The following is a 21,820-nucleotide window of genomic DNA, read 5'->3' on the forward strand; positions in this document are numbered from 1 at the left end:
AGGCAATCTCCAGCTGTGGTTGGATGGGCCAGCCATGGATCCCTGGGAGCTGCAGGGGAAAGTGGCAGTGATCATACTGGCTCCTGGCAGCCCTGCACTTGCTCCTCCAGCTCCATTGACTTGCCACAAGGGTCCAGTGGAAAATCTTTGGGATTGAGGCACCTGTGTCCTCAGGTGTGTAACCCAGGTGGTGCTGATGATCTTCCAGGGTGATTTTTCCCTTGTGCAGACCAAGGGTGGCTAGAAAGAAGGTTTCAGTCACGATTAATGTGTTTCTGAGACTGAATGTGCTCATTTGGGCGAGCGTACTGGCATTGCAAAGAGATGCAGTGAATTGGTGGGGAGCAAATGAATGCTTTGATTGAAAGGCAAAGCGGGAGGTGCGTTGGGCAGACTTCTTTATAGCAATGTGGCAAGTGAAGCGAAGGAGTCCCACGTTTCCCTGCAATTCTCTTCATGCGGCGTTTCTGGGCTGTTTTAGTAACCGATCGCGTGTGAAACTGGGAAGAAGCGGAGTGAGGAGAGCCCCGAGCTGGGTGGGGAGGCTTTGCATTTCCCTCCCCCCCTACTATGCTTCAGTTGATGAAACACTCAGAGCCGCACAGCACGGAGGCGGCGATGGGTCGCACAGCTCCGCTCCCGCAGCCTCTCGGCGGGGTGGGGTGAGGTGGGGCGGATCGGGGCGGGGCGGCCGCTACCCCCGGCCCACGCGGAGCAGCGCTCGCAGTCGCCCGGCGGCGGCAGTGCGGAGCGGAGCGCGGTGAGCGCGGCGGGGCCGGGGGCGGGCAGCGGCGGGACAAAGCCGGGCTCGAGGAGACCCCAATGGAGTCCGGGGGGTGGGAGCGAAGCGTCCTTCTTGGGAAACTTGGAGTAGGTCGGCGCCTGGGGGGCCCTCGTGGCCGGAGCATCCTCGCTCCGATGAAGCCCTGCGGGGCGCATCCGAGCCGAGCTGGGCTTCTGCTGCCCGCTGAACGCTGCTCCGGCTGTGGGAGGGGGATCCCGGGCTGAGCGGCGCAGAGCAGGCTATGGGCCGGGAATGAGGAGTTTTCGCTGTCTCCGCTCCCTGCCTTCCCTTTGTGTGGCGTTGGGGTTTTTTGTTTTGCTTTTTTTCCTCTCCCATTGCTGGCGCCCATCAGGACACTTGTTAACCACCTTCGGGGGATGCAGGAACCATTAGAGCCGTGAACTTCCCGGCTTCCATCCCGGCGGTGTGCATCCCTACATCGTAACACGTTAATTTTTCTTTTCTCGGTCGGGTGGACAAAATGAATAATGGGGCGCTTGGATCATCACCCCCCGACTTGGTGAGCAGCCGCATCTGAAGGCAGTCCTCGGTTTGGTGGAGGGCTGGCTGCTGCTTGCTGTATCTGAAAGGAAACGAAGTGAGAGTGGGGTCACGTTTGAAAAGATGTGGGGTTCTGTTGTTATTGTTTTTTCCTGGCAAATAACGTTAAATCTGTAGAAGCGTGCGGTGTTGGGTGTGTGTCTAAAAGTGACGGGAGTCTGTGAAATCTGTGGAAAAACCTGTCTGAAACAGTCTCTTCTCTGCAAAGAGTGATGCATCCTCCTAGCCGGTTTGTAAATCTTGTTAATATCCTTTTTGTCACTTTATCAGCCTTATCGGCAGCACCAGCCTGCAGGTACCGTATTGCTCTATGCAATAAGAGCCCCCTTTATAAGGGGGCCAACTGGATTCAGCTGATGCTTTTGGGTCAGCATTTCTTTCCCATTTGCTTTGTCCCCCTGAGCTCTTACTGGCTCGCCCCCCTTTCCATTTTGGAGCTGGGTGCCCATGCTGTACCCAGAGAAGGTGAAAGTGTGGCTGAAGTGCACCTGGTTCTGACCATTGTGCAGGTGCAAAGTTGTCTGTAGCCATGGTGTTGTGCCTGCATGGTGGGAGCATGGCAGGATCGGGCGGTGTGTTTTGCTTTGGTGCTGTTGGTTTGGGGATGGGAAGTACATGTGCCCTCGGAGACCCTTGGAGGAATCTTGGTTTGGTTGGTTTGCAAGCACCTGCTTGCTGGCTGGGAGCTGGTGCCCTGAGGTTGGCGATGCACGGAAGAACCCCAGAGCGACACGGGGTGCTTCTGTGGCAGGGCACTCGCAGCAGCCAGCTGCAGTTTTCCTGGTCCAGTTTGCGTTTTCTGATCTTCTCTTCCTTAATCCACTGAGCTCTGTGGGAGTCGTCGTCTGAAGTATCTCCAAAGTTGTTAGCTGCAGGTAGCTACTGGCTGAGCACAATCAGATCTGGCCGTGCAGGGAGGGGGCACAGGAATGCAGGAATGTCTTGCTCCTGGGGCATTTCCTCCTGGGGAAGGAAGATGGGAAGGCATCCTTGTCTGTAAGTAATCCAAGAGCAAAGCGCTTCTCCCTTTGCAGACAATGAATCGTTTCAGCAAGCTGACACTGTTATTTGTGGCTCCTGGCAGAGCGGATGCGAGCTTTCTGCCAGGCACTTGCTGCAGTCAGTGCCAGCCCCAGCCCTGCTGCTCGTCTGGATGGGAGAGCAGCCTTTGTGTGCAGCTGCAGGAGCCACAGTGGTGCTTCTGGATGAAGGATGGTTGTTGTCGGTCCCCTTGGTTACAGTCTCTGGTTCTGGTCCCTGTATCACCGAGGGGCAGTTAGCGGGCATGGTAGGGATGGGTTGGCGGTTGTACTTGATGGTCTTAGAAGTCTTTTCCAATCTGATTTTATCTCCATGTTTCTTTCCAGAGAAAGGATGTCACTTTGGGTAAGAAACCTTTCCCACCTGGCTCTGCTCTGCAGGGCTGTGAGCAGCTCTTCCAAGACCTCTTCCCCTTCCCCTTGATCTAAACCTTGCATGAGGCTGGTTCCGTATGCTCGTTAAACGGGGAATTAAATCATGTAGGAATGCTGCTTGTTTGATGTCTACTCTCTTGCAGAGTTATGCTTAGAAGTTGAGGCTTTTTAAGTGATTGTGTGGGCTTTAGCTAAGCTGTGAAGAAAGCCTTGTAAACAATGAGCCTTTGTGATGAAGGCAAAATGAGTGTAATTATCACCTGTCCTATTAAAGATCTTTCCATTTCTTTTTTTCTTTCCTTTCTGTTTTGTGGAAACCAAAACTAACCAGGCAGTGCTGTGCCTTTCCAGGTAACTCGGTGACCTTAAAAGCAACTGCAAAATGAACAGTGCAGGACGACAGTGCAGAAGACGCAGCGGGCTCTTGCTCTGAGCCTCCAGGGTTTGAAGATGTCTGCGTGCAGTGACTTTGTGGAACACGTGTGGAAGCCTGGCTCCTGTAAAAACTGCTTCAACCCAAAGAGTTCCCATCGACTGCAAACATCCCCAGAAGTGGGAGCTTGCGGTGTGCTCCCGAATGGAGGTAGGAGCAAGCCCGAGAGCCCAGCATTGGAAGACGAAGGCGTAAATACCTCCGTGTTCTCCAAGCCAACCATTGCTGTGAAGCCAACTATGATCAACTCAGATGTTTCTGACACGTGGGCAGATGTGAATATGAATGCAGATCTGTCACAGGTAATGATTAATCCAGTCAAATCACGACTTCCCGTTACTTACCTCTGCTCAGGAACACTTTGAGTATCTGATAAAACCGTTTCATTCTCATTGCTTTTCCTTCTGCTCTTGACTCAGGTTCATAAAGCCGTGTTGGTTTCCCAAGTTGGCTAAAGCTGAATTAAACATTGCTTATGAGTGCAAAGGAGCTTAAAAACATGCATAGGAACTCGCATGAGCACGTGGGTTAGTTACTTTTCTGGGAAAAGATACAGGAAAGAAGTCCTTGGGCTGCGGCTGGCTGTCATCCTGCAGGCATACCTGAGGTGTGGGGATGGTCCACTCCTGACTCAGAATCTCCTGCTCTCAGGCCATGAGCAGAGCCTGGTATCCTAGAAAGCACAGGCTGACTGCCTTGTGGATAGCTACTGACATGGAGGAACGGGGCTGCTGCAGCCTGGCCATAGGTTGGCAGGTGCTACACAGCCAGTATAATCTCCTTGTTTTTAACTTGGCTTAACATCCTACAGAACTGAACTGAGTTAAGCCTGCCAGTCTTGGGGGGGAGGAACTTTAGTGCATTTTAACAAATTCTCTCAATTCTGGGAAGCATTGCTGTGAGACCCAGTTGGTGTAAATCTCTCACAGGTGAAGAAATTCCAAATACATTCCTCTTCCTGCTCCCCACTCCTTCCTTCTGGGTGTCACCAAGCTGCTGCCACAGGACGATCTATGACAGTCCATGTCTGTGCTTCACAGAGTTTGGCTCTGGAGCGACGGCATGAAATGAAGTGAAAATAGCAGAGGAAAGCGCAGATACTCCTTCCCTCTCTGAATCTTTAATTGCATGGTGACTCAGAGACAGGATGACAGGTTGGACATGTTTCTGGCAGCGAACCCAAACAAAGGAGGATGCCTTTTTCCAGTGCATTGCCATTGTTGGTAATGCAAATGGTGCGGGAAGCAGAATGAGTAAAAAAAAAAAGCCTCGTAGGGAGGTATCAGTGGGGTGAGCACAGTGCAGAACAGGCTGTGAATGCTGGTGAACTTTCTTGTGGATTCTCTGTCTTTTGTTGCTTTCTCTTTCATTTTGCATGTGCTGATAGCACTCTTGTCTCTCTGACCTGTGCAGGTCGGCTGGGGAATGGTTTCCGGTAAACACCTCCTTCTGAAATCAGGAGACTCACAGCGGATCTGCCTCGATGGGTTTGGAGCCAGCAGTGTGAGAAAGCCCTTCCTGCATAGCCCACCACGTGACTGCCTGTCCTGCTGCACACCCAGCTATTCCATGGTGGGCCTGCGCAGCCTGGAGAGCCACGTGGAGAGGAACGTCTCCATCCACAGCCTGGTGCTGGTGGGTGAGGTGGGCAAGCAGGAGGAAAGAGCCAAGGAGAAGTCTGCACTGCCACATCGGCCCCTCTGCCCTACTCTGGGGGACAGAGGAGTTGTGAGCTCTGGTAGAAACACTTCACCCTCAGAGGGTGACTGCAGCCACCTCTCCTCCGGCGTTGAAGGAGAGGGGGGAGAGTACTGTTCCATTGCAGAGTCCCACAGAGAAAGCCCAGCTCCCCGTGGCTGGAGGCAGAGGGATGCTGTGGAGCTCTCCAGGCCGAGTGGCAGGGCTGTGAAGTTCAGTGAGGAGGAGCGCAAGGCTGTGAATGTGGCCTTCTGCATAGCGAAGGAGCGGAGCGATCCGCTCCCCTACACCCTGTGTGCAGAGAGTAAAAAGCCGACCCATCAGTTAGATACTACTGCCCTCCCTGAGGGCAGCAGCAAGATGGCTGCCTCTGTTCCATGCCGGGAGAAGGATGACTTGCCTCTCCCCAGAGACCTGGATGGAGGCCCCAGGTCTGAGGGGCTGAACGCTCCCCAGCAGGCCTTGGTGGAGCCGCAGTGTGCCCGGCTCACCGAGCCAGCCCATGGGGATCCCATCTATGCTGAGAGCACCAAGAGGAAGAAAGCCCAGCTGAAGGGAGTTGGTGGATGTGTGGATGTGGAGAAGCTGGCTGGTGGCAAGGAGCAGGCCGATGGCATGTGGAGGGATGGGAGCTGGCTGCTGGGTGCTGAGAAAGAGCACCACGACTCCACAGCCCAAGTGGCAGCAAAGATAACGATTATGGCCGCGCACACTGAGGATGACCACAAGACAATATTCCTCAGCAGCCCTGATTCTGCTGTGGGAGTTCAGTGGCCGTGCATCAGCCCTGCTTCCCACCCTGATTTTGGGACTTCATCACCCAGTGTTGAGCCTGGAGAGATTTTTCAAGCATCTGGAAGTGAAAATGGCCCAAGGTTTCACTTGGCAGCTCCTACCAAAAATGCGGTTATGGAGAGCCCTGCCATCCCCCCAAAGATGTCCAAAAACAACCAGCAGGGCAGCGAGGGGAGCCATGTACCCCCAGTCAGTTCCTCTGTGACGAAGCTTGGTGACACCAGTAGCCTGGATGGAGCTGGGGCTCAGTTCCTGCCAAGGAGCTGTGCTGATACAGGTACCTTCAGGACATCTCCTTCGCCGTGCACTCATGTAAATGGGATTTCCATGGAAGACTCCAGCAGAGGCCTGGCAGGCTCACCCTATGACAAGAGGCAGAAATACTACACCCCTACATGGGCCAAGCAGTGCCGGATAGAGGAAGAGGAGGAGGAAGAAGAAGAGGAAGATCAGGAGCTCTCAACTCACCAATGGGCAGTGGGAGCTGAAAATGGAAGAGCTGGTGCTGACCTTGTGGAAGACTGTCCAGTGCTGGAGAGTCAGGCTGGGATCAGCAAGTCATTATCTTTCTCCTTTGACATCCCTAAGGACAAGAGCAATGGGATGGAGTTTGCACCACCACCACCACCACCAAAAAAGCAGTCCAGGTACAGCCCTGTGAGTGTGTGTGTGACTGCTAAGCTTTTACAATCACAATGTTTGCTGTAGGGCTTGGTTGATCAGAAGGCAATTATTGTTCTTTTTTCCTCCCGTTTTGAGGTGGATTTTCAGGAGTACAGGAGAGGATGGCATAGCTGAAAAACTGTAAGATATTTGAAAACCCTGGTCTTTCCAGGCTCTAAATGGCTGCTCTGGGTCACAATATAAGAGCAAGGTCCATGCGTTGGACACCTTTGCTGCTTCCCATGTCAGTTTGGTTCTGTCTCAGCAGAGATCCTTAGTATTGAGTAGAACCTAAAACCTGCAACAAGCTCATCTGGTAGGTGGCAGTGGGCAGCCTCCTTGGTACTCATAGCAAGGGCCTGTGAAATTCTAGTTTTCAATTTGGCTCTAACATCTTTTTTGTTTTGAAAAACTGTAGTTTCCCAGGGAGGGCTCCCTGCCTGCAAGCGAGTAATTGGAGTTGCCTACAACGTGCTTGTGATGTGTAGAGCCACCTGGCTTCAGGGAGCCTTCCCTTTGCTGGAGCTCTCCTGGGATTCAGGCTTGTAGGCAGGGTAACATTAGGCACTACAAAGACGTGTGCAGGAAGGCTGTCCATCTGGGAAGGAAGTCGTTCTGCTAAGCAATTAATAAAGCAGACCCCTGATACTCATGTGTATTCAGCTTCCATGGTTGTGTTTAAAAAAAATAAAAAATAAAAACCCCATCCCAGGGTTGGATGTACAGTTAATGAATTAGGCTGTCTGATCACAGGGGACTGGGATATTTCACGTTCCACAGGTGTCCTGCATTTGCTTTGTTGCATAATTCAGTTTTGTTACCTGGAACTGTGCATTGCACAGTGGATTTGACTCCAGCTCCTTGGTTTAAAAGTTGAGCATTTGGAGAACTTGTTCATGGGGCCTGCGGTCAGGGTTGTGCGTGGTCAATGGCATCCTTTAGGCTGAGACAGTGTTAGGGTTGGTGCATCCATTGCTTTGCTCTCACACCGGATTTTCAAGGTCTGGCTAATGGAAGGAACTTTAAATTGGCTTGAATTTCCTTTTATCAAAGCATTTTCAAATGGTTTAAAATGACTAAGCAGTGAACAAACAGGGTTTCTCAAGGGAAAGGGACGAGATGAAAACTAGGCTTTAGTTCTTAGTGCTGGTCTTTCTGCTGCAGCACTGCATGGTGCCTGATGAAGTCTGAGGGGAAAGAAAAGGTCCACAAACATGTGAGCACACAGATGAGCTTTATTGCCTTTAGAAATAGCAATGGCGCTGAGCTCTTCCTTGGCTCTCATCCTACAAACCTTATTTCACAGCTAATGCCACTGGGTGCCTTCTATCGGCCTGAGCTTGGGGTTGCATTTGCCTTGTGAGATGTTGAAGTCCAACAGAGCTCTGGTGATGTGATGCTGTTGAGTGATCGCCTAGGAAATGCTGACTCACCTACTGATAGATTTTTCCCTGCAGAGCAGAAGTTCACTGGGCAGGCCAGAAGGGAGGTGGCCCTGACAGTGACTGGTTCACATCCCAGCAGTGCCGTCCATTTGAGGCGCTAGGAGTTGTGATCTGTCCTGGTGGGTGTGGAGTGTTTTCTGCTACTCGCAGAGATTGTTTCAGGCCACACCAACTCTAACAGTTGATTCTGAGTCATCTTGAAAGCATCTGTGTGCTAGAAAGAGGACAGGGAAAGTGAGGGCAGGGAATGTGTGGAATCCATGGCCGGCATCTTTCGTGGAGCTATGGAACGTGCCGTCTGGTTGAGGTAGGTGCTGGCATTGCTCTTATCCCCATTGCTGTAGGCAATGCTTTGTGCTCCCTGCGGCTGCCTCCTAAGACCTTGATGCCGGCAGCTGAGCCTTGGGGTGCTTTACTCAAAGAGCACCACTCCCTGGCTACAGAGGCTCTGCATGGCCCTGTGGCCTAAGGAGAGATAGGATCACAATGGCGGGTTTCACAAGCCATGCAAACACAGCCAGCTGCTTTGTTTGTTTGCTTTGAGTGTGCTCTTGTTTTCATCTCCAGCTTGCTTTCTCTGAGCGTGTTGATGCGGGATCCTGGGTGTTGTTACCTGTGCGTGTCAGTGGGTGGGATGCCTACGTGTACAGCTAGTTAAAACCACCATAGCAGGGTTGTTACCTGTGAAGCCATTGCTGGCAGCTTTGACTTGTGGTATGACTTGCCTAGTGCTGGTGGAACATCTCTGGTGTTCCTGGGTGATGTGCCTTAAGGGGGAGGAGGTCTAGAACATATGGTGACTGTGAGACACATTTCTACTCTCTGAGCCTGGGCAGAATGTGGGCATGTGCTTGTCCATAGTGGAAGAGCCGTCACTGTTATGGTAACACTGATATAGTCCCTCACTGACACAAGATGTGCCAGTCTAAGACACCCTCTGGTGGGACAGCTGTGAAGGTCCCTTCACCAGGTGAGCATAGGTGAGGCCAGGGTAGGCTGAGTGTGGCTTTAGGAAAGGTGTGTAACCATCTTTTTCCTTATAGAACTTACAGGATCTAGTCCAACCATCATGTAATCTAACTACAAGAGGAAAGAGACTGGAAAAGGAAAGTGGCAGCTGGCCTTTTTCCAAGAGCTGGGAGGGTAGCTGGCTATGGAAAGGGCTCACCAGGAGAGCTAGCATCCTCAGGACTTCAGTGTGCAGTGAAGGTTTAAATGGTCTTCGGTGATAAATCTGTAATAAAATGGTGGCATTCAGTTATTCTGCACAAGGAGTGAATCCTTGCTGAAATTTATGCCTATGTTACACAGAGGTTTAGGCAAAATGATCTTAATGGTTCCTTCCAGCATATAAACCTTGACTGTTAATCTATATTATGTGCCTCTGAAAGAAAGGAAACAGTGCCGCTGTTTTCATAGTAATTAGTGCCACCTTCAAAGGGCAGTGCTTTAGATACCTTCTGGACTTTGAAGAACATGCTCACCTCAGGCAATAAACGTGTGCAGGTCGGCACATCAGGAAATCCACCACCGCTGAAAGGACAAATGAGCTTGAGATGTACTGAGATTGCATGTACTAGTGATGTTGTTCAGGATGCAAAAACTGGGGAATAGGGAATCAGAGGGGTTGCCTGAGTATGCCAGGATGTCGTGTGGAGGATGTTGAATAATTCAAGCGCGTTTAAAGCTGCCAGAGTAATTAGGAAAACTGGAAATCCTGTCTTGTTAGATTATTAGATTGAGAGCTGACTCTTTTGTGACCTGCTCCTTATGCACTCTCACTTGAGGGTGCTGCTCTTGAAGCTACCACTTAAGGTGCCGAGCACAGATTTGGGAAACGGAGGTAAATTAGGCACTGCTCCATCCAGGCTGTAGGGTTTAAAATTAATTCCTGCTCTTTATTTTCAGTATCCTTAGATGGAAAAAGCGAGACAGAGAGCAGTAACCTATGCCCTCGATATGAATGAACGCTACAAAGGAGAGGAAGTTGGGGTTAGCTGTAAACTGGGATCCCGTAGGTTGTTGCAGTGAGCGGTAGCTCAGCAAATTTTATTGAAGCGGGACAGTTTGGCCACAACAAGCACTGTCAGTAGTTCTTTGGGACAGTGGTCAGTATTTAACCTGGGCATGCTGCAGGCTGCATGTCGAGCAGCTCCTAGGAAAGGACGGAGATGTGAAACCAGAATATTTCCAGGCAGTATAAGCTGGCCTGTTGTAACATCTGAAACAAGAGCAGGATGTCGCTTAAGCGGCAAGCAAATTCTATTTTGGTGTGCCTATTCAGGAACTGCATTTTACATAAGTCACAGCGGTACAGAAAGGAAATGGGGCTCTCTGTATGTATGACTTCAGCGCTGGGCTCGGCAAACACACAGCCAGGAGGGTGCTGGCGGCAGCCGTGTTGTGCCCAGGTTGCTGGGAGGAATAGGTGCGGCTGCACGCCGGCGAACCTTGCACCGCTGAGCAAAGTCTCATCACTGCCTGAGTGCGGGAATGGTAAGGCAGCGCCGTGGATCTGTGCTTAAGTGATGGGACAGAAACTGAAATGCGTCTACTTTTCTTTTGTGTGCGTGTGTGGTGTGTGTGTGGGTGGGGGTAGGAACGTGTTAAAGAGCCTCTCATCTGCGCAAATCAAGACCAGCTCTCTCCTAAAATCTTTCCTTCTATATGGATTCAAATGTTTCCTTGATTCTCAAGTGGGTGTGGGTGGGTACCCCTTCATCTATTTCCCTACGTTTCTAAAAGCTGAGCTTCTGAGCGATGCTGTTATGGGATGAAGTTGAATAGTTTACATGAGTTTACATATGTGTATGTACATCTATATGTATGTATATATATCAGGGTGTTTTGTCTTTTTTTAAAGAGAGAATTTGAGTCCAGTTGGTTGCTAGAAACAGAGCTAGGAATTTCCATGCCTCTCTTGCTTGCTCGTTTTACTTTTTCCTTTTAACCTGCCTTGTGTGATGCATGTGAAGTTCTGCAAACCCCCACCCCTGACTCAGGCTGGCTGCGGTGACTGAGTGCGTGCGGTAAACTCATCACCGGCACAAGACCAAGAGCAGTGGCTCCACCAAGCTGTACCTGGGGTGGTTTTCGCAACCTCATTTTCATCAGTCCCTGAGTATTTTTAGAATGAGGCTGCTTGGGCAAATGAGGAAGTCTGGCAGAAGTTTCTTCCGGGCTTCTCCTACGTGCTGCTCTCCATGTGGTTGTGAGGACATGAGAGTAAGTGCTTTGTCTGGACATAGGGCAAAACGTTTCTTAACCTTAAAACACTCGTGGCACCATCTGGGCTTGGGTTTGTGGAAGAGGAGGGATTGTGTGTGTGTGTGAGCAGTGTGTCACAAGAACACAGCCGTGCATGCCTTTTGTTTGTCTTTCTCAGCAGCCATTCAGCTCTGATTAGGAAACGCCAGATACCTTCCAGCAAGATAGCTGGTGGAAGCTGTTTTTCTTTTTTGCGAGTTTTCCAGCAGCCTTTATGTGTTCTCATTCAACAGTGTGTTGAGTTTTATCAGTAGATTAGCAGTTTTATTTAAAAAAAAAGAAGTGGGCAAATAACCTTTGTTTGCTGGCCGGCAGAGTCTGAACTGTACCAAAGATGGGGTGTTTGATTTCAACAGCTCCTGTTGTTTTCCAGAGAAGAAAAAATGAAGAAAGTGCAGGGGAAACTCTTTATCTCGCTCTGTATCCTGCTTGCCTACAATTGATCGTTTGAACTGTGACTCTGGCAGGACATAAGGACAACCTATGGTTTTTCTTTTAGCTGGAAGTTGTATGAAAACCAGTGGGCCTTACATTAAAAACTACGTGATAGGTCCTGGGTTTGGCACGCTCTTGTTTTCTGCAGAGGTCATTCTTTTTTTGGAAGGTGTCAGTCATTACAATGATGCACCAAGGAGATGATAGTTGTCAATGGTAGGGCTTCCTTCTCCTCTTGCCTCTGCTGTGTAGGAGCTGCATTCTGATGCCCAGCCTCAATGTGCCGTAAAATGGGAGAAGTGATGCTTCGCCTTTCTGCTGAGTTTTACCAAGGACAAACAGTGGTGGGTTCCCACTTCCCAGTGGCGGGTCCTCACTTCCCAGTGGCAATGGCCAAAATGGGATATGATTCAGGACCACACTAGGAAAAAGAAGGTGCAGACCAGGGCTGGGCACTTGCCCCAATGGGTCTCTCTCTGCTCAAACACAGCAGGTTTCTCGTGGGGAATGGTGCTTTTCAGGGCTATAGCTTGTCAGCGGGTTATGGTTCCCAAGTTCTAGAGAAAGAAGAAAAGTGCACAAGGTACTACTACATCTCAGCTTGATTCTCCATACAGAAGTACATGCACCGTGTCTTTTACTGTCTCCTGACCTTTCTGTTTACTCTCCCTAGGCACGCTCCGAAAATGAACACAAATAACGCTGAGTTGGAGAGGGCCAGCAACAGCTCTGCTGAGAGCCTGAGCCCACCTTTCAGGAGCGTCCACGTCACCTTCACAGCTGGCTCCTCCGACAGCCTCGACTCTGACACTCAGACTGGAAGCGATGGCAGTAAGTGGCTGCAGGGTACAGGAGAGGTAGCATTAGCACTGAGGAGGAATTGCTCTATATACTAAGTCCCACTGCTGGGGCAGCATTTGCAAAGCAGAGATCACAAGGATCCCATCACCTAATTCTCCCAGCTTATTGAATCACAGAATCATTAAAGTTGGAAAAGACTACTAAACCCAACTGTCATCCCATCCCCACCATGCCCACTGACCACGTCCCTCAGTGCCACATCTCCACATTTCTTGAACACCTCCAGGCATGGTGACTGCACCACCTCCCTGGGCAGCCTGTGCTGCTGTATCACCAATCTTTCTGAGAAGAAATTTTTCCTAATTTCCAATCTGAACCTCCCTTGGCACAACTAGAAGTCATTACCTCACCCTCCTGCTTCTTGATATGCTTAAGATGATTGTGGTAGAGCCAGACCAACATAATGGCTTTTACTCTTTCATTTGGTCAGTGCTAAATCTGTTTGTCCTGTGATTTTCCTCTTGCCTGGACAAAGCCCCTGTCTGAAAGTAGTTATGTTCATCTTGCTTGTGCTTCATACATTGCCCAGAGTCACATTCATGGGCAGTCCTACAAGGATTTGAAGAGTACCAGAAGGACTCTTGTGCTAGAGGTGATCTCCCCCTCTCATTGTGTTCCCAGTTGTTTCTTGAAGGGGGTAAATCTGCCTGCACTTGTTTAACTGAAATTAGAAAGTACTACTATGAAGTCACTTTCCTCATAAGTGCGTAACTTAGACATGTGCTAACATGTTCAGCAGCTCAGAAAGTATTTCCTTTGCAGAAGCAGCCTTCATGTAGTGGAAGTTCTGTCTTTCCAAGAGCAATAACATGCGGCTATAAAATTAAGAGTCAGAGCTCTGGAAAGACCATTTTTCCACTTCTAACTTGGACTCTGAGAGTGAGACTGCCAGGAAATTGTACACGGGGAAGGAAAACTCACACGTGTCAGATCTTTACTTGCAGGGCACAGAAGCAATTTGCTGTCAAAACTTACACAGGACAAGAGGATTTTTCTGCCTCCACTAGCAAAGGCAACTGTTTTAACTCAACTCAGGAAGGTTGAGCTTTAAACTGAGTAACCTGTATGTAAATTTTTCCTCTTGCTGATGTAAGCAAGCAGTTGTGTGCAGTCAGTCATTGTGTGAGGTGAGCTCACATTAATTGGCTATTCTGTCAGATGTTAAAATAAGGAGTGGTGTTCAAGTCCTTTGCTGCAGACGGAAGGGCTCTACCCTGAAGGTACAGAGCACGTTAAGGAAAGTTATGGGAGGATTTCAGCTGTTACCGTATGCTTAGGGCAGAGCCCAGTGGCACGTAAAAAAGAGGCAAGAGCAATTTGGTGTTTGTGGGCTATGCGTATGGACTGGTTGCCAGAAGTTCCAATTCTGCTGCTTGTTCCATAAGCTTCTGTCAAATAAATCTTGCCTCTTGAAATGGGAATCTGACTGTGTACCCTGATGGTTGTGCTACTCTTGTGCTGCTCACTGAGGAATTCCTCTCAGCTGCATCTTCTGTCAGAGCCCCTTGGAGTGAAAGTGGCAAGAGATGCTGTGCTGAGTGCTTCTTGTCTGCAGGTTCTGACAGTTTTTTGATGGAGAGGATCTCTCCTGTGGACCAGACAGGGACTCCATATATTTTTCTGTCTCCCTGACCTGGAAGTCTTGCTCTTTATTTCAGTGTCAATCATCCTTTTCCACTTTTCTCCCCTTCTGCATCCATATTACCTGTTTCCATCTAGGTAGGAAAACAACAGCTACAGCTGCCTGAATGAGTGTTCCTGTACCTGTGCAAATGCTGTAGGGAGCTGAAAGGGTTTTGTGGTATGTAGTGGGGCTGGTTGCCCTCTGAGCAGAGGGGTCTGATGTAAGCCAAGGACAGACAGTGGGGCAGCCAGATTTCTTCAGAGAGTGGAGCTTGCCAAACCCCACACAATGACCCCTACTTAATGTAAGGCAAAGACGTGTTCAGTATCCTTATTGGGTTGCTCCGCTCATGTTTAAGCCAGAGCTGTGTGTTGTGTGAGTCACTCGTATCATGCCATGCTGCTGAGGCACTGGGTGGCAGCTCCCAGGTGAAACAGGCTTTGATTGAGAGATTGCTGTCCAACAAGAATCCCTGAGTGCTTCATTCTTACCTCCTTCTGTATGATGTCAGAGCTTAAATATTTACCCTCTACCAGCTTTTTGCTATCATGCATGCAGTCATAGGAAAGCAATTTATGATCTGCAGAGCATTTCTTTAGCTAGCTGGTTGCAGCCTGCTTTTCAGAGCTGCTGTATTAAACCAGATTAAAGACCCAACCCCTGTGGTGTAGCTTTGCAGGTGATGAGAATTGCCTGTTGGGTACTGGTGGAGGTAGCTTGTGGGGGTGGATGGTACATGGAGAAGGGCCTGTGCTCCCCACCATTAATCAAATCCTGTGCCTTGCTATCTTCTAGGGCACTCGTCTGAGCCAAACCACTCACCCCCTCCAGCTGAGAGCCTGGCATTTCCCCCTGTCCCCTTCCCTCCTGCCTCCGGTGATGACAGTCTCTCCTCTGTCTCAAGCCGCCCGCCTCCTCTGCCTCAGAAGAAGACAGTGAGCAGGACAGTGTCCTCCCCAGATGGCTTTTTTGGGGGACAGGGATCTTCAGGCAGAGCAGCTGGCACTGCTTGCCCCAGGCTGAACGTCAGCCATTCTGAGAGCAATGTCTGCCTCCGCGAGGAGTCTCCTTTCCTTCACCCAGCCAGCTTCAGAGGTCACCCCAGCATCTTCTCCTCCTCAGAATCCCTGGAGAAAGGCTCCAAAGGAAATGGCTACTGGGGCTCAGCCACCAGCAAGAGCACAGGGACCTGTGTCCCCAGCAGAAACCTCCAGTCCCGTTCTTCTTCGCAGCTCAGCATGTCCAGCCAGGTATCATCAGGTTCCAGCCTCCAGCTCCACAATCTCCTGAGCAATATTGACAGCAAGGAGGGGGTGTATGCCAAGCTGGGGGCCCTCTATGCTGAGTCCTTGCGCCGCCTGGTCGCCAAGTGTGAGGATTGCTTTATGAGGGAGCAGAAGAATGAGCTGCACTTTAGTGAGAACAACTGGTCGCTCTTCAAGCTGGCTTGCAACAAGCCCTGCTGTGACTCGGGGGATGCAATCTATTACTGTGCCACCTGCTCCAAGGACCCTTCCACCACCTACGCTGTGAAGGTAAGGCTGTGACAAAGGTAAGACAAAGAGCTGCAGGGTCTGCATCCCATAGAATCATGGAATGGCTTGGGTTTGAAGGGGCCTCAAGAATCATCAAACTCCAACCCCCTGCCGCAAGTGCTGCCAACATCCACATTTAATACCAGACCAGGGCCCCATCCAACCTGGCCAATAGCAGAGCTGTGACTGAATTTCTGGGCTCCTTTCCATTGTACATCAAATGAAAGACCAGAATTAGCAATACAGCTTTAAGAAGCACCACCAGTGTTTACTGGCCTGTTTTCCTCAGGTTCATCATTCTCACAGCTGAAGTTTGGCAAGCAAAAACCCCTCCCAAGATTGCTATTCTTCCTTCCTTCACACCTTGAAAAGGTTAATTTGGAGGTGTAGGTTTTTATTGTAACAAATGTCAGCCAGGTTCCTACTTCTGCAGACTATTGGGGTCTACAACACAACCTGTTTCTCTCTAAAAAAACAACTTTGTGCAAATACTGCATTGTAAAGTTAGCATTGTTCACCTCTTACAACAGAAGCTGTTTAAAAGCTATCAAAGACATCCTTTTTTTCCCTTGGCCTGCCTTTTTAAGTGAAAGGTCTGACCCAGAAACCGTGTGAGTGCTTGCATGATCTTGAAACTACAGGCTCTAAGATATTGTGGATCTCGGTTAAACAAAGCAAGGCTGACCTAGACATGCTGTGTGAGGTCAGACCTGAAATACACATATTCCCGTCACTGTGTAGAATCTATGTTTGAAATGGAAACTTGAGGTGACGTGGTTAAACTCTCTGAAACCTAGATTAATAAACTGAGGCAACCCATTTCATGTGCATCTTGTGGATTCAATGTTCTTGACCCAAGTTACTGCTTGAATATTGAGCCTTTAAATTCTATTTGGTCTTCAGTCTAGGGGAAGTTAATTGCTGCTTCCTCTTCACATTGCTTTTAAAAAGCTAAAATAATTCCCCCCAAAAAGCAATGCCAGAGATGCATTAAGCAAGAATAGAAATTCTGCTGAACTGTTTTTGCAAGTGCAACCCCCCAGGGGATGTTTTAGCTAAGTGATAGCTTTAAAGCCAGTTGATTTTTTTCAAAGAAAGTCGGGTCAACCCAACAGGGGGGCTCTGAATAACCAAAGCAGAGTTGGATGGGCGCTTGCTGCCAGTCCAGCACTCAGAGCAGCAGGTTCTCTTGCACGTTATTCCTAAATCCATGGAAAATTTCCTCCAGAAACCTGAGAACAACATGGTGAAGTGGCATGTTCCTTTTCAATGCTTGATTCCCTGTGGCACATGCAGACCTTCCATCTTGCCCGCTGTGCTCGAGGGAGTTCAGAGGCTGAGCTCTGCTGCTGTAGTGGATGAATTACTGCCAAGGCAGAAACACCATATTTTAGTCTCTTAATGGGTCTGTGCTTGTATCCCTGTGTGCTTATTCTGTGTTCTTGCTATGCTGCAGAGCACTGTAATAAAGCCAAAACCAGTCTGACAGGGCAGCCAGCATAAAGTAAAGTTGCATATGTGCTTATGCACGTGCACTCATACATCTGCAGTGTTCCAGTGGGCCACCTTCTTTTTGGTGGATGAAAAAGAGAATGTTTGCGAAGCTTTACCATTGCTGATTTCTAGCTGCTCCTCCTGGCTTGTGGTACAGATTTTTGGATGTGTTAGAAATTGCAGACCTTTAGTTAAAATTAGATTTGGATAACTCGTGATGGGTAGAGGACCTGACTCGTGCAGCCAGACAGTTTGGGCTGTGCAAAGGCAGACACGGATAAGTCTAAAGTAGCTGGAAGGACCCAAGGTTACATGAAATGTCTTTAGAGGAATTAAGCCAAGATACGCTCTACTCCTTGGCTTCTTTCTCTGCTTAAAGATGAATGACTAATCCAGCCTCAGGCTCTTACTAGGTCTTGCTGCATGGAGGATGCCTCTGGTGCAAGGGAAAGTCATGGAACAACAGCTGACTGGGGAAGATCTCTCTGACCCTATGTGGTTGCATTTATTCTCTTGAGGACTCCTCTTTCCCTTGTCCTAAGCCTCATGTGCCTCACCCACATGAGGAGGAACAAGCAAAATTTGAGCAGCAGGGATATGGAAGACTTCCTCTGCCGTTGGAGATGTTTGGGCTCACTGTGACCCAATCTGCAGACTGTCCAGCTCTCCAAAGATTATCTTTCCACAAAATAAGCATGCAGCAGAGTATTTTTGTTTAGAAGAGAAAGGACAATAGGAGCTTGAAATGCTCCATCTCCACGCTGTCATCTCATCTGAGTGAATTACCTGCAAGCGCCTAGATTCAACCCACTGTTAGCAGAATACAAAAGCAGCCTGCTTCCCCAGCTCTTCTCTATTCTTGAATTTATTTTAACTCAGAGGCAAAATTGATTTCTCGTCCGATTTTGCACGCATGCCGTGACTGGCAGTGGCACGCTTCAGGGTTTGAAGCCTTTTATGCTGTGTTTCAGCCTGTTGTTGATTCCTGCGGGTAAGATATAAATACATCCCCAAATAAAAGGGGAAAAAAGAAAAGTATAATAGAAATGCCAGAAGGCCCCATAAGTTAATGGATACTCCCGTAAGAAAACTGGTTTGGAGTTTGCTTAATCTTTAATGCTCAAATATAAAATGAAATGAAGAGAAAGTCACGTGAGTTTAAGAAAATCTAGACTATAAAATGTTTTATGCATTTTTTTTTCCCCTTGAGTTTGCAGCTTTATCACTTATTTCTAAACCTGTTGTTCACTCCCACTTTCTTCCACTTTTCTCTGGAGCTTTTTCTTTTTACCTATGCTGATGAGTATAGCTTGTTACTGGTTTTCTTCATCCTTTGATCAGGTTAGTTACTGAAGCAAGGAAGTGGAGCATTTGATAAGGATGTGAAAGGACCTCCAGGATGCAGGACCAGAGAAGGGTACGGTGAGAGGAAAGTGCTGACAGATAAGACTTGTCTTTTGGTCTCTCCTCACAGATATGCAAAACCCAAGAGTCCAAGGTGTCTGCTTCATACTGCAGCCCTCCAGTGCCGGTCCATTTCAACATACAGCAGGACTGTGGGCATTTTGTGGCCTCTGTCCCCTCCAGCATGCTGCTGGCTTCTGATGTGGGGAAGAGCATGTCCGGGGATGGCCTCCGTCCCTCCCACACCACCAGTGAGCATGACTGTGTGGTGGTCATCACCCGTGAGGTGCCAAGCCAGACCACCGCCGACTTTGTGAGGGACTCGGTGACGCTGCACCAAGCCAAGCCTGAGATGTACGAACGTCGGGTTTGCTTCTTGCTCCTCCAGCTCTGCAATGGCCTGGAGCATCTCAAAGAGCATGGCATCATCCATCGGGACCTGTGCCTGGAGAACCTTCTGCTTGTCCCCTGCAAGCCCCTCATGAGCTGTGCGAAAGCCAAAGATGATAGAAACTTGCCCCGCCTCATCATCAGCAATTTCTTGAAAGCTAAACAGAAGCCAGGATCTGGAGACTCCAAACTGAAGAAGAGCCAAGCCCGGCTGGCCCCAGAGATTGTGTCAGCTTCTCAGTACAAGAAGTTTGATGAGTTTCAGACTGGAATTCTCATCTACGAGCTCCTGCACCAGCCCAACCCCTTTGAGGAGAAGGTGCACCTCAAGGAGCAGGAGTACAGCCCTGAGGACCTCCCTTCGCTGCCCAGCTTGTCCATCTACTCCCGGGGGCTCCAGCAGCTGGCCCACCTGCTTCTGGAGGCAGATCCCATCAAGCGTGTGCGGATCACCGAGGCCAAGAGGATGCTGCAGTGCTTGCTGTGGGGGCCACGGAAGGACCTGACTGAACAGCCCCTCAGCCACGAGGAAGCCCTCCACCAGGTGCTTCAGAACTGGGTGGACATGAAGCGTGCCCTACTGATGATGAAGTTTGCGGAGAGGGCTGTGGACACGGAGCGGAGTGTGGAGCTGGAGGACTGGCTGTGCTGCCAGTACTTGGCTTCTGCTGAGCCCGTCTCCCTCTCACACACGTTAAAACTGCTGCAGCTGCTCTGACCTTGGACGTGACTCAGAAGTGGCTGAGGGCTCCTGATTGCCTTGCACTGAAAGGTACACAGCCCCATTAAAATGTGAGAGACTTGAATCTCAGCTGTGAACATGTGTGCATCTCCTGGCCTGAGCTCTGATCAATGTAAGACATGGTTACTACCTGAGCACTAATCTGTGAGCAGGCAAAGCTGGGAGCCTACTCCTCTAAAGGATTATTATTTTTTTTTTTTTTTGGTATGGTAAGTCTGTGGACTAATAAACTCCTGCCTGTGTGTGCATGTTTCTCATCAACAACATGTACTTGAGTTCATTTCTGCACCTGTGGGATGATCCTTTAGTCCCTATTCTGCTCACCAGAGTGGGCAGGCTGGCTTATTCTCCTTGGGAGCAAGAACAGTACTGTATAACTCTCCTTTGTGAGGAAGAACCACAAGGGGCTTTCAAATTCATGTCTGTTTTGACATCCGTTTTGTTTCTCACTTTTACAACAAAAATCAGTGCTTGCTTCCGTGTATAAGCTGTGTTTTCTGCTGTGAGAAACCCATTATCACCTGCCTATTACCTTCTCTAGTGCTAATACAGCATTGCCTTCCTGTCTTGAACTGCAGCCTTGTAGCTGCTCATTTGTGTAAGGATGAGAGACAGAATGGGGCTGTTCAGAGAGATGATGCTGTGTGCTGGGAATTACCCCTTGTAAAGCTAATGAAATGGGAAATCCCCAATCCACCTCCAAGGCCTCAGGGAAGAAAGTCAGGGTCTGGCCACTTTGCTTTCCCCATTTCTCCAGCACTTTCCCATCACCAGGTGACTTACCTGTCCCTTGTGTGTAGCATTTATTTAACCCTTTAACTGTGAGATTAGCTGGCCTGGCCCCAGTAGCCTTTGGTCTGGGAGGCCCTTATTGCTACTGGTGTTTGCATTACAAATGTGTAGGGCAGGGTGTACTGTGAATGTTCTTCCAACAGATGTGGTGTCATGGAAGAGAGAGAAGCTGCCTAGCTCCTTCCAGCTCCTTTCCCTCCATCAAAACGCACAGCAGCCACCTGACTTTGTGGAGATGCCATGCTGCTTTTTCAGGAACACTTGGGGGCTACTTTTACTCTCTTCCACTTCAAAATGAGGCAGAGACAAGCTGCCCTGCTCCTGGGACAGTTCTGCAGTCACTGGCTGAGGGGTAGGTTTGGGGCTCATGGAGAGAGCCCAGTATCAGCTCTGCTGAGGGAGGACATCACCAGCTGAGCTTGAGCTACCCCTAGCTCAGCTGAAAACGAGGAGAAATTCATCCTAGCTGAAAATGAGGAGAAAAGTCTTTCAGCCTCACTTCACCTCCAGCTCTATCCTGCTCTCTTGTGGGAATTTTAATCCCCCAGGATTTTTGACACATTTTACACTTTCTGTGAATCTTCTCCGGGCTTCTCACCTGGATTTTTTTAATCTATTTGGCTGTGGTTGCTGCTGATGGGAGGGGATTGTTCCTTGGCTGGGCACCCATTTGCAATGAATTTCCCCCAACCCCCTTAGGGAGGAAGCCGTGCACGTCCCTGCCTGCTGAAAGAATGCAGGATGACTCCAACTGTGACTGTCTGGGGGATTTTTTTATGCTCCAGCCTTCTTGTGCCTGGCTCTCCCATGTGCTTCCCTCTAACACGGGCAGCATGAACTTTCCCATATATGAGAGGCTGACAACAGTCTTGTAAGGTTTTCAGCTATGTTCTGTTGACATTGAATGTTTGGTTTCATGCTTTCATATAAACAAACACTCTTAAACCCATGTTTTCCTGGTATGTTTCCCTCTGATATCTTATGCTTCTTCTCCAGCCTAAAATGTGTCAGGGAAAGCGTGAAGGGCCACCTACTGGAGAAGCGCAGCAGGCCCATGCCTTCCAGTTGTGCTGCTAGGTGGTAGGGAAAGGAATGTTTCTTGTCCTGTGTTGCCCCCGCACAGACTGCCAGCTCCTTTACCTGTGTCCAGGCTCCCACTGATCCTTGGGTACAAGAAAGCTGGTAAGGTGTGGCTCCCTGCACATACCTGTGATCCTAGTGGAGGACAGGCTCCCAGGAGATAGACACAGTTGCTGACAAATGCACATTTGCAGTACAGATGAGGTTGGTGGCAAGGCTGCATGCTTTCCACATGAAATGAGGCTGAGACCTAAAACCCCAAGACAAACACTGGGCAGGTGGTGCTGATTGGAGCCCTTCTGCCCAGCTTGGTGACATCCATGCCTTGCTTCAGTGCATCCCTTGAAGTTGGGGAATACCCCACAAGTAAAAGACAGTCTGAGCCTCTGGAGATTTCTTGAC

At 49.4% G+C, this 21,820-nt stretch overlaps 1 protein-coding gene across 4 annotated transcripts; it reads left to right on the forward strand.

Moving 5' to 3' along the window:
* Positions 1 to 667: 667 nt before the first annotated feature.
* PRAG1 (PEAK1 related, kinase-activating pseudokinase 1) lies at positions 668 to 21,287 on the forward strand. 4 transcript variants are annotated; one of them, XM_015861803.2, is made up of 6 exons: positions 668 to 760; positions 3,112 to 3,495; positions 4,607 to 6,333; positions 12,170 to 12,327; positions 14,777 to 15,516; positions 18,485 to 21,287. In XM_015861803.2, exons 2-6 carry the CDS (start codon positions 3,211 to 3,213, stop codon positions 19,520 to 19,522), a joined length of 3,948 nt encoding a protein of 1,315 aa, XP_015717289.1. In that variant the 5' UTR covers positions 668 to 760; positions 3,112 to 3,210; the 3' UTR covers positions 19,523 to 21,287. The 4 variants fall into 4 exon arrangements, with proteins under 4 accessions (XP_015717289.1, XP_015717293.1, XP_015717292.1 ...); XM_015861807.2 differs by lacking the exon at positions 668 to 760 and adding an exon at positions 821 to 1,304; XM_015861806.2 differs by lacking the exon at positions 668 to 760 and adding an exon at positions 1,314 to 2,341.
* Positions 21,288 to 21,820: the final 533 nt, after the last annotated feature.

The sequence above is a fragment of the Coturnix japonica genome, chromosome 4, assembly GCF_001577835.2.
Source record: "Coturnix japonica isolate 7356 chromosome 4, Coturnix japonica 2.1, whole genome shotgun sequence".
Classification (NCBI taxonomy): Eukaryota; Metazoa; Chordata; class Aves; order Galliformes; family Phasianidae; genus Coturnix; species Coturnix japonica.

Bases quoted from the DNA above. Each gene is read 5' to 3' on its own strand.
- PRAG1 (XM_015861803.2), top strand. From the start codon at position 3,211: ATGTCTGCGTGCAGTGACTTTGTGGAACACGTGTGGAAGCCTGGCTCC. The intron at 12,328-14,776 runs GTAAGTGGCTGC...GCTATCTTCTAG, and splicing joins TCAGACTGGAAGCGATGGCA to GGCACTCGTCTGAGCCAAAC. The intron at 15,517-18,484 runs GTAAGGCTGTGA...CTCTCCTCACAG, and splicing joins CCACCACCTACGCTGTGAAG to ATATGCAAAACCCAAGAGTC.